The 12597-nt window shown below is 37.4% G+C and overlaps 1 protein-coding gene across 1 annotated transcript; it reads right to left on the bottom strand.

Annotated features, from left to right (window-relative positions):
- Positions 1-2824: 2824 nt before the first annotated feature.
- On the bottom strand, positions 2825-12550 carry LOC109090742 (GAS2-like protein 2A). Its single transcript, XM_042756863.1, has 6 exons — positions 11275-12550; positions 10526-10755; positions 9162-9269; positions 8839-8935; positions 7190-7448; positions 2825-5850 (listed from the first exon to the last, which is right to left on the bottom strand). The coding sequence occupies exons 1-6, from the start codon at positions 11624-11626 to the stop codon at positions 4158-4160; spliced, it is 2739 nt and encodes a 912-aa protein (XP_042612797.1). The 5' UTR covers positions 11627-12550; the 3' UTR covers positions 2825-4157.
- Between the last annotated feature and the right edge of the window lie 47 nt (positions 12551-12597).

Below are 12597 nucleotides of genomic sequence, written 5' to 3'. Positions count from 1 at the left end.
CACTGTCAAGGTCCAGAAAAGTATGAAAGACATCGTCAGAATACTCCATCTGTCATCAGTGGTTCAACCGTAATGTTATGAAGCGGCGAGAATACTTTTTGTATGCGAAGAAAAAAAAAAGACTTTATTCATCAATTCGTCTCCTCTGTGTCACTCCACATTACCGTAGTGCCATTTTGGAGAATATGAACTGAGTGCAAGCAGCCTTGTGTCGCGGCTGACACAGAAGATTCTCCAAAATGGCGCTACAGTGATGCAGAGAGAATAAAGTCGCTATTTTTGTTTTCTTCACGTACAAAAAGTATTGTCGTCGCTTCATAATATTACGGTTGAACCACTGATGGCAGATGGACTATTCTGACGATGTCTTTCATACTTTTCTGGACCTTCAGTGTAAATTACTTGGCAGTCAATGGGAAAGTCACAAGCCTCCAGGTTTTCATCCAAAATATCTTAAATTGTTCGAAGGCGAACAAAGTTTTTACGGGTTTGAAATGACACGGGGGTAAGTGATTAATGACAAAAAATTTTATTTTGGGGTGGAGTAACCCTTTAAGGATCTTCCAGTACCTGAAGTGTTTCCCAGCTCAGGTGCCATATGCAGGCACTGATTCTGCAATATGCCACATAAAACAAATTATACAAAGAACTTATGTTCTATGGATACTTCTGTTTTTAAAGGGATGGTTCACTGAAAATGGCTTAATTTACTTGCTTATGTGTTGTTCCAAATCTGTCTTGACTGTCTGTCAATTTTAACAATGTGCTTGTAGTGACACAATGGGGTGCTTTCAAGCTTCAGAAGGGATGCAAAAACAATATAAAAGTATTATAAAAATTATCCATACTGCTCCAACACTATACACTAGCTTTTGAAAGGAATATATGGGAATTCACCAATAATCTTCCCCTCCAGTGAGCTGGAGGAGCTGTGATAATCCTCTGCTGCAACCGGGAGATGAGCTGAGTTGAACTCGAACCAGGGGCCTCATTTATAAAATGTTGCATAGAAACTGTCCTACATTTGATATTATATGTGATTCAGAGAACGAATGTACGCACAAAAAAAATTTCATACGCCTCTCCTTCATATGAGAAATTTAAAAATTGCAAATGATCTTAAAATTGTGCACAGCTAAATGGTTTCAGATCTCCACTTGTAAACGCCACCTAATTAATATCATTAACATATAATAGAGCAGCAATCAACAGACAAATCATTCACTTGAGAATGGTGAGTGGAAAGAATTGCTTAAATTTCCAAATACCTACAGTACTCTTAACCGAAAAGTCTACTTAGACACTAACGTGGTGCTAAGCACTTTTCCACAGCAAAGACCATTTTTATAGATCTGAACGTTGGTGTGGATATTTGAGTAAACATATACTAAGACCAGATTTAGACCAGTTTTTTAATCAGATCAATCTATTAATTGAAAAGAAGGTTCATTCATAATTTGGACCATGCCACTTCTAATAGCTTGGGTGGATGTAAAGTTTTTCAGTGAATAACAACTTGAATTTCTGTCTGTTTGTGATACAAAGCTCTCAAATGACTTCATATTATTTTAGCATTATGCAATTTTTATACTATTATAGTATTCCTTAATATTTTGAATTAGCTTTTATTTTTATTTTTTCAGTTTTTTATTTTATTAGCCATTTTTATTAGTCATTATATATTTTTAGATTTATTTACACACACACACACACACACACACACACACACACACACACACACACACACATATATATATATATATATATATATATATATATATAGCTTCTTTATAGATTTATTTCATTTATAATTATTTCTTTCTATTTAATTTTAATTCATTTTTATTCCAGTTTTGAGTTTTCAGCTAAACTTGTTTCAGTTGCTGCATAGGCAACATTCTACATTTTTGTTTTTCATCTAATATTTATATATTATTTTTTATAATATACACACACATATATATATATATATATATATATATATATATATATATATATATATATAAAACTTATAGTTATAATTTTAGTTAACACTGGTGCATAAGTCAAAAGCATCCCTTTTGATGCATGAAAGCTTCAGTCTTCACTCACTGCAATTGCATGGAATAGTGACTAGAAAATAATTAAATATTTTTCTTTTAAAAGCCATGAGGATGAGTAAATAATGACAGATGTTGAACTATCCCTGATAATAATGTGTCTTATTCCAGTGTAATTTATGCCAAGGTATAAGAATTTGTCCCACATTGAAATGGTGGAGACACATTAAATCATAAAGGAAAGAAGAAAATTTGAATGTAAATGTGTTATAAAAGTATGCTCTTACATTGTGGCAGAGGCTTTGACGATGTTTGTGTGTGGCAAGGAACAAACTAAAAATATATCCTTCTTTAATAATTTAACCCACCACATCTCTGATGCATATAAAGACCAGCTTCTGCTACACACCCTAGTCTGACAAATACATGTTCAGTACAAATGTCTACATGTAAAGCACATTACATAAGAGCACATTAGTCTAATAAATGGAGACTGGACAGAAAATGCATCCTCGTCTGTGTGATGTATGAGTACTAAACCAATACCTACATCAGTATCTGTTCTTCAAAGGTAATGCGTCTGCCCTGCTGTATATACAATGCACTACACGTACACAGTAATAACAAAGTATGATTCACAGCATGTACTATTTAAGTCAGCGAGGCAGTGTGTAATATTGTGGCTCAATGAGGAACGACTGCTGGTGAAGCTTACTAATGTTCATTAATCCTTAAATAATGAATGATTTCAGGTATGACAAATGTAAGCATGTTTTCATATTTTTATTTTACATTCTAAATAACTGGATGAGATTCTGCTAATTCCAAAATGCCAAATTTAATATTTTTATCCAGAGTCCACAAAATTGAGGTCCTCACAGTATCATGCTCTCACAGTCCTCCGAGGATATCTTCAAAGTGCTCCTCTCCACTGACAAGAGTCTGTGGATGTTAAGGAAGGGGGAGCGGGGGATCAAAGGGGACTGGGGTTGGAGGGAGGGAACAAGTAGAAGAAAGTTGCAAAGGAGCACAGCTGCTGCAGTGTGACAGACTGCAGTTCTGATGAAGCTATTATTGGCTCCAGACTTATGCCAAGAGTTATTTATAAAACCAGCAGCCAAAACACTGAAGCATAAGGTAACTGGAAACGCCAGATTGCTTGGTGGAGCTTACATGAATAAACAACACACAGGGCCAAATCCTTGTCCAGTCATGACATATTTACATCATGTTACAAAATGTAAAAACATAAAAATTCTGTTCATGGACAAAGCTCATATGATCAGTGTATCAGTTTTCATTAAATGGGGGTTTCATCGCCCTCAACTGTGAAAAACCTGATTATATGGAAGAATAACATCTGATCCATTTCATCTAAAGCACCCCCCCTTCCCCCCACTGTCTGAGTGTGACAGAGGAGAAATGCTCATGAAATGCAGCAATGAAAAAGGATATCAATTCAGAGAAATCTTTTTGCAAACCATAATCTAAAGTCTAAGTCAAAACCAAATTATATTTTAAACAGCGCTAGGTATAGCATAGACTAACCAAAAATAAAAAAAATCTATCATCATTTATTCATCCTCGTGTCATTCCAAGCCTGTATTACTTTCTTTGTTCTGTAGAACACAAAAGAGATTTTTACAAATGTTATTTTGTCCATACAATCAAAGCCAGTGTGCTGTAGTGTTGTTTGGGACCTCACTGACTTTCAGGACAAAAACAGTTGAAACAGTTTGTACAGAGTGGAACTTGTGAAGTAAACATCTTAACACATAGAGTTAACATTTACACATTAATTAATTAGACACCAAAGAGTAAAGGAAAACAACAAAAATACCTGGCTACTTTGCTATGGCATTAAAATGTTGTCTAGGAGGGTCTTATAAATTCATGTACTGCACTTGTTCATGTACAGTATGTATATATGTATAAACAATCAACAAACCACCAACATATCTATTTTAACGACTTTAATCTCTAAAGAAAGTGCTATGATTTTTGTAACTGATTTTGAAGGCTTTTGGAAAAGTGCATTTTTAGCAAGTAAAACAGTCCTTGACCAACATACGGCTTGGCAGTCAAATTTTCAGTAAACTCTAAAATAACAAAATTTGGTTAAACCCAGGATTCCAGATCTTGATCTGCATGTGGCTCCTTGTTTGCTCTTTGGCACTTTTTTGTACTTGGTATTGGGACCTGAGATTTTGGTTTAGTCCAAGTGTTTCCTCGAGAGTTGTCTGTGCCAAAAAGCCCATGTTGGGAATCGTTTCCTCTCTGATTGTGAGAGCTTCCCTCTTTACAGCTTGTTCTTTTGTAGAAAACTGGTGTTGGGATCTTTGAAGGCTTTCGGTCAGACCTGTGGTCACGTCTCGGTCGCACACAGGGTCTTAGTTTTAGCTTAAAGATGGATGGGACTCTCTCTGGCTTCCTTAAGGATCTCCTTTGTTTGAATGAAGAACTCCTCTGCTTTTTTACACATTCAGTTCCTAAACCTGATCCTTTTCCATGAGGAATTTTGGTCTCAGCATTGGAGCTGTCAAATGGCACCGTCACAAGTTCAGCAGTCTCCTTTGAATCCATACTGGATCCCAACGAGGACCAAGAAGTGGTCATATAAGGTTTAGGGGCCTTAAGGTGATGTGCGGTAATGTGGTCTTCCTCCACTTTGCCTCTGAGACCCTGAAGAGTGTTCACCCACTTCTCAACTGACACCTTCTCCAGCTTTCTTTGACAACCAGAGAGTTCAGCAATGACTGCATCAAAAGCCCTGTTTCCACTGTTGGGTGTTGCCCGATCAAGACTTGCTGATCTGTTAGAGCTTTTACAGTGGTCAGATGGGATCTCTCTGGGATTGTTCGGATTCTCGTGGTTCTTCTCATCAGAGCTAGTGCTAGTTTCTGAGTCAACACTTAGCTGCTGTAGATTGGACAAGATTTCCTCTTCTAGGCTCTTGTAGAGGATGGATTCCTGAGCAGGGCTAAGAGGAGGAGGAGTAAAGAGATAACTTCTCTCAATTCCTCCCTCTTCACCTCCTAAATATCTTTGAGACTTCTGAGAATCAAGGAAGCTTTCGTAAGATTTCCTTGAGCTTTTAATGTGAGGAGACTGCCCAATGTTCAGCTCTGGTAGGGCCAAGTGCTGTACCTTCTTGCTGACTGAACTATCTGCTCTGTGTTCAAGCTGGTCTTTCTCATTAACAACCAGAATATGTTTAATTTTATCTGGGAACTCTTCTTGAGAGATCTTAGGAGGTGTTCTAGGTCTGGTCTGTTGTGCTTCTGAAATGACCCCCATTAGGCCTTTAAAAGGAGAAAAGGTACGGATGAAAAATTGACTATTTTTGGGACCCCCATTGTCCTCTGGCTCATGAATGGTGATGTTTGGAGGTTTGGAACATGAATGTGTATTTCTAGGAGGACTCTGAAAGGTCCCTCCTGGATTTTCTTGCGTGTCCGAGACAAGGTGCGCTCTGTCCTGGTTCTCTCGTCCTTTTAATCCAAGTGTGGAATATTGTCTCAGTTTGGAAACAAACTGTGATTTGGTCCATGTTTGTCCCAGATTCTTCTCAGGCACTTGCTGGGTTTGTATTTGATTGGCGTTCCTCTGAAGGACTAGAGGAGTTTGAGGACGCTGTATCTCAGGTTGTGGTGTTGTAAGATGATGGGTGGCCCGTGGAAGACTACTGGTGAGACGAGGTGCTGGTGATGTCCTTGTTGCTTCTCTGCCTCTGGAGGAGTTTGTTTTCAAGCTGTCTTTACTGTCAGCACAAGTGTACACACAAGATGGTGTACTCGGTCTCTCTCTTAATCTGGGAAAACACCCACACAGAACCTCGTCAGTGTCAGTGAGTCTGTGCTTCCTCAACAGCTGTTAATAGTATCATGTATTTAGAGACACAAATATTCATAATTAAACATATGGTAGTTTCCAAACTCCATTTTATCTAATCAGAAGAGATTAGATGAAATGGACATTTTATGGACATACTTTAAAACAAACTATTTGCAGGCCCACTTCTAATAGTATTTTCTGACCCCATTTACACCTGGTATTAGCACAAGTTTTTCAGATTATAATTTCAGTGATGCAGTCATTTATGATGATGGTTGCAAACTACTGATTAAAATAGCAGTCTAACCCCTCATGTTACTATAAATTTCCTCACAAATCAATGTACAACATTAACATGGTCCATTTCTTCATTGAAGCATGAATGTAAATTTCTTCCTTTTGTTATTCTACTAATTTTAATACAATAATTCAATAACCAACATTAAATGTGGTGATTATTAAATGTGTGTATGATAGAGACTGGTAATAAAAAAATATGAAATAATTACATGCTTAAATAGGTATTTGCTAAAAAAGTGTGACATTGCTAATGAGATGTCATAATGAACTGAAACAAGTTTGTTTCCTGGTGACTGTTTAATTGCTGAAGGGGCATGGGCATGCTCAGATGTAAGTTAAATGTAAAAAAAAAATCTCAGTCCCTGTCTCTGTCTTTGTCTTGCACACAAACTCTGTCTTGCTATTTAATTCCTAAGACTCTGGGTATTGTTATTGTTGGGGTTTTCAAACCTCAGACGACAAGTAATGTCTGTGAGACAATCCAAGGGATTCAAGTGGATTTCTTTCATCCTGTTAGCCAGCTCTGTGCCTGGGGGAGATTTTTTTAATAAGCCAGTCATATTTCAAAAAGTTTTTACTGTATATATGCAAAAATTAGAAAGGAGACTTGGTTCTATGAATCAGTTGTTGATTGGATGGCAGATCTGAATGCGTGTTTACGAGATTTAATTGGACTAAATAATTGGAGAAGTCCAGCACATGTCAAAAGAGAGAAGTCTGACATTTCACTGGAAGATCCAGTTATTTTGATTAAAACTTTTTGTCAAAAAAAGGTCAAAATTTGCATTTGCACAAAAGAATCATCCACAGTATCGTCAATAAGATTGGTGATTTTTCAAATACTAAAAGTTAAACAGCTGTTTTGGTACTGTTTAGCAAACTGGAATTCGGGTATGAGTGTGCTGTGTTCTGAAACACCAACATTTCATGATCCAATCAATAAAGCACAGTCTCAAACTGTGTTTCACATCAGTGTTAGCTGACAACCTTTGACCTTAGCCTAATCGGAAACGTACTTGTTAGGAGAGGGGCTGTTTCTCCGGCTGGAGGGCTGATGTTCAGGGTCAGGGGAACAGGAGGAGTGTGGGGGAGAGGGCCTTCCTCTCTGGGCTCTGTAGGCAGCTGAAGGGGTCCAGACAACTGGCTGAAGTGGGGACTGAGTTCGGCTTAGCATAAGAGTTGTCTGAGAATTACACTGGCCATCAGGTTGTGTTGTGGTTAACCGCTCTTTGATCTCATGTACCGGAGTACCTGGACGTGTGGTCAACTTGTGTACTGATGTACATTTGTATATGTCAAAGAGACAAAGAGAGGAAATACTGATTCAGTTGCTTAAAGAAGCTCTTTTAATATGCTCTATGTGTATGAAATATTAAAGGGGTCATATGATGCGATTTCAAGCTTTCCTTTCTCTTTGGAGTGTTACAAGCTGCCGTGAATAGATAAGATCCAAAAAGTTGCAAAGACTTAAGTCTGAAACCCAAAGAGATATTCTTTATAAAAGTTAAGACTTATCCACACCCTCCTAAAACACCTCGTTTAAACACACCCCCACATGTCTACGCCACGATGTGGGAAGATTTACATAACACCGCCCAAATATTCACGCAAAGAAAGGTGTAACATTGATTCTGGCTGTAGTATTGTTGCTGCTGCCATGTCATGGAGACGCTGCGTGTTTCGTTGTGAAAGCAAAGCTACTTTGTTTTGCCTTCTAAAAGAGGACACAATTAGAAATCAGTGGTAAAGTTATTTACAACACTGTTCCAGAACAGTTCAGCACACATATTCAGATGTGTGCAGCGCATTTTACAGATGACTGTTTCTTGAGAGAGTAGCCTACAATGTGTCTGTGCACAAAGGTTGTTTCTAAAAAGTGAGGCAATTCGAACTTTGCAAGGACAGTCTGGCGCTTCTGACTCACAGCCTGTAAGTAAATTTTTTATATTTAAAGAATTTGCCACTGATGATTCAAACACGAGTTTTAAGCAGTGTAGAGTAGCACTTGTTTGTAGTTTCTCCAGTCACAAATGCAGACATGGTTTTATGTTTACGCAGCACGATATGCAACCCAATGTGTAAGAAGTCATTATAATCCGTAATTATGTCCCCACTGGATGCAACTACTGCCTCGTTTGTAATGGGTTTTATTTGTTTTGTCTCATCGTGCTGGGAGATGGCATCACAGTATGTTAAGGGGCATAACATCGGCCAATCCCAATGCACTGGATAGCTGGCCAATCAGAGCACACCTCGCTTTTCAGAACGATGAGCTTTGTAAAAATCGATGTGTTTTAGAAAGGCGGGGCATAGAGGAACAACAACAATGTACATTATGAGGAAAATAACGTGTTTTTTGAACCTTAAAACACATAAACACATTGCATTACACCAAATACACAAAATAATGTTCTTTTTAGCAACATCATATCATATGACCCCTTTAATGAATTTTACACAAACAATATGCCATAGGCATGATCCCATTACAATGTTTTATAATGTACTTCATAATGCCAAACCGATCTTAATGGGATAGTTCACCCAAAATTTTTTGGGCTGAGATACATGATAAACAACCACAAAACTTTCACTGTTTATATCATTTCTGAAGCTAATTTTTGTAGGTGGTTGTAGGTGTGTGTTTGTGTGCATATCCACATACTGAGAGAAGTGCACTGGCAGGGATCATGTTTGTCGAGATAGTGCTCCAGGGTGTCCCATCCTCCGCCCACTCGCACCATAACATGATTCCTCAAAATCTACACACACACACCTTTATGAGCAAATGTCATCTGCAGTTGGTTTGAGCCATTTATCTCTTGTTATCATTTCCACAAAACAAATACTTTTCAACAAAAATTCTGACACAGTAAAAAAAAAAATATTGACTATGATGGATCAACACATATTTTTGCTTGTCTATGCTGGAACAATAGTAGCGCTTAAAACGATCATTTGACAGAAAGAAGTTTTTATATACAGTACCCGCACAAATATGAGCATGTTGGAGCCTCCAACCCTGTATTTGCCCTCTGATAACTTCACCATGGGGAACTGAGATGGGCAAGTGCATCGGCTTATCAGAAGCTGCACCTGCACACACACACAAACTCAGAAACGTTATTGGCATGACCCACACACCCCTGACAGACTATTCTAAGCAGATGTAACCTGCCACTTTGAGAGCCTCCATAAATCAGTGAGGAGAGCCACAAATCAAAATGGCAGTCTAATTCAAAGTTCCCCTCCTTTTTCCTATCCCTCCAAATCATTTGAAAAAGAGGCATGAATCTTATAGGTATAGATGGATGTTCAGCTTTGACCCTTTAGGTGTCCTTGTTTCCAAGGTGTCCTCTTGCATGCCATATCCGATGAATAACAGTGGCTTTTGTGTTAAAGGGGGTGTAGTGGTTCAGTCGCTGGAAGGAGCAAGCCTTGAGCTGCCGACATTGTGCCCTTGAGCAAAGCACTTAATTACAGATGGCTTGTGCCTCGCTTTTTGATTAAAGTAACTGCTAAATGACTAATTACTAACAACATACAGCGACTGTGACTGAGAAACTGTTCGTTAGAGTTCTGGAGTGAAAAAAATTAATTCGATTTTGAATACCAACATTATTTTTTCTTTACTTGACTTAAATGCATATTACTGTACTGCAAAAAAAAAAAAAAAAAAAAAAAATCTTATTCTCATCCTCATGACTGTATTACTGTAAATACAGTCATGGAATTCATCCTGTCTGGACACAATGTTTTTAAATAAAAATAAATAAATAAATAAAATGATATATATAACAACCATGATAGATTAATAGTTTATCATTTAAATATTTATATATTATTATATTATATTAATTATATTATATTATATACATTATAAATTATATTACTGAAAATAGGAGGAGGATGTTCTCAATTGTTGTCAAACATGTTACAATGCAAAATCTTTATGATGCAAAATTAGGTTATATTTTTGTTATGCAGTTTTTGTTCCTGTCAAATTTAGGATGGGATGTAAAATATGTTCTTGACAGGTTTTTTTTGTTTAAAGGTTTTATGAGATTCACCTATTTGTGATTATAATGGTTTTTAATATTATTTTTTAGGTATTCTTTTTTAATATGTTTGAAGAGACTAATTTGAATCTGAAAAGTTTACCAAAGTTGATCGATTACTCCTTGGCTAACTGCTAGCTGGCTCCTGCATTAAACCAAATTTTAATCTATAATTTTGATCGAATCAAATTATTTTATGAAAAAATTGCTTAATTTTGATTCAATTCTAAATTGAAATGCAATGCCCTCAACACATCAGTAAACATCATGTGACTTTAATCTTAGACGCAGCACCATCTCATCCAGATTCTGGATGTTTATCAAGCTCCTCTGTGGTTTGGGCTGAGCAGGGAAGTCCTCCATCTCTTCACGAATCTCCTCCTCTATCTCCTGCTCCAGCTGAATGAGGACCGGCGAAGCCATGCCGAAACGAGAGGCCCGTCTGGCCACCTCAAGAAGGCACAGCACAAAATTCTTCTCATTCTTACGCAGGACAAGGTCATCCGTCTCGAACATCAGTACATCTGCAATTGGGGCAGAGTTTAAGATGGTCTCAGAAAACAGAATCAGAAACTAATAAAAATTTGAAATTACAATTACTTGTACAGAAACTTGCTATCCGATGTACATTTATTTCACTAGCAAAATGTGTGTTAAGCTCAAAGTCCCTTTAAGGCTTATTTTATTTTATTATTGGTTAGCATATCAGAAGAATAATATTCGAGTGTTCATGTGATTTCAATTTGGTGGTCCCCATTAAGCTGATGTGAAGTTTTTATTAGTCAGCTGCTAAGACTGGCGTCTTAATCTCACGTGAGTGCGCATGGCATATTTATCAAATGCACTATTCTCTTTTTAATGTGTGCAACATTAAATCAGGAAAAACTCCTTTAACTGTGACCAAACCAGCTTCGCTAGTATTGTGAGCTCACAGCACTATCTAGTGGTAAGTGTCAGAATTGCGAATAAGTGATGTTCTATCAAACTAATTGTGTGTTCTTTTGACTAATAATTCTATAGTAAACAAATAACCGTCAACCAACCTGGAATGCTCATCTCTTTTCGACACCAGCTGATGAAATTGGTGACATTATCCCGAGCCAGGAATGTTGCCGGATGGGCAGAGCTGACGAAAGTGACTCCAGAAGCGGGCAGCTGGATGTCCGCGGGTCCGCTCCTCTTCAGAAAGTCGTCCGCCACGCGTGTCACGTTATTTGCGTGAGCACACAGCAGCGCACCTGTCTCTAACACCTCCAAAATATTATTTACGTCAATGTCAATGTGGTATAAATCCCCCAGCCATTCTGCCAGGTCTTCTTTCATGGCGTAGAGATATTCCTCGCTCGATTTAAAAGGCCTGATGCTTTGATTGGATGCATGCTGAATTCCAGACATGGCTTGGATTGCATCAAATTAATTTAATCGACTCAAAAACACATCTAGGATGATCCAATATTGTGGGGGGGGAAGACACTTCTAAAAATTACGTTTGCAGCCTACTGACAACAAACCAGTCTAACATTAAGTTTAAAGTGTACCTTGACTCCGAAGAAAAAAAAATGCCGTCCTAAAATTTTGTGTTGAAGATTTCATGAAATGCATCGGTTCTGCAGAGTTGTGTTGCAAAGTTTCATCGCTTTTTAATATGTTGTCAGGGTGTGTGAGCTCGGAATCGTCCTTGGATACCAAGATAGCGTCTTAATCCAAACACTCCAGTTAACCATTCACTGCCCACGAGTTCAACTCTTCAACAATAAACGACAAAGTATTTAGCAGAAAACTAGTAATGTAACTAATTACTAATAATATTACAGTAATCATCCATAAAACAGCTAGCTACATAGTTACTTTTGATGCCTCAACCCCTACTGATTTGAAATCCAATAATTCCTAGATTTATTGTCATAATTTTCATGATTTGCACAGCCATATGAAGTCACCAGTGCATCAGGAAAGCATGGGATATGGAAAAGCTTACATTCAGGGGATGGAAATATTGCTATTACAATATTACTGATTTGTCAAGGGGAAAAGGTGTGTAAATTATGGCATTACTTTACTCTGGCATTACATGGCTTGCCCGCCCACATCCCTTAGATTATACTATAATTAAAAATCGTATTTCTTTTGATAAAATACTTAATGAAATATAATCATATTTGGGTAACAGAGATTATAGCTACAATTAGCTTCAAGCTACACATGACAATTAATACAACACTTTTACTTAAAAGTCACTATCATAAATTTATATTTATAAGGCCATAAACCCTGTATTTTAATTAATACAAAGGTCTAGAAGAATGTTGAAATAGTTTTTTTTAAATGAAATACAGCATGCCACACTGAAGGACATTGCTTTCACT

Source organism: Cyprinus carpio, chromosome A5, assembly GCF_018340385.1.
Source record: "Cyprinus carpio isolate SPL01 chromosome A5, ASM1834038v1, whole genome shotgun sequence".
Taxonomy (NCBI): Eukaryota; Metazoa; Chordata; class Actinopteri; order Cypriniformes; family Cyprinidae; genus Cyprinus; species Cyprinus carpio.
This window is presented reverse-complemented; position numbering and strand designations above follow the sequence as displayed.

What these genes read in the sequence shown, in the direction of transcription:
- LOC109090742 (XM_042756863.1), bottom strand. Translation starts at nt 11,626, where the DNA reads ATGTCTGGAATTCAGCATGCATCCAATCAAAGCATCAGGCCTTTTAAA. An exon ending in CTGCCAGTGCACTTCTCTCA is followed by an intron (nt 7,449 to 8,838) that starts GTATGTGGATAT and finishes AATGTACATCAG; the next exon opens with TACACAAGTTGACCACACGT. An exon ending in AACAGCCCCTCTCCTAACAA is followed by an intron (nt 5,851 to 7,189) that starts GTACGTTTCCGA and finishes GTGTTTTCCCAG; the next exon opens with ATTAAGAGAGAGACCGAGTA.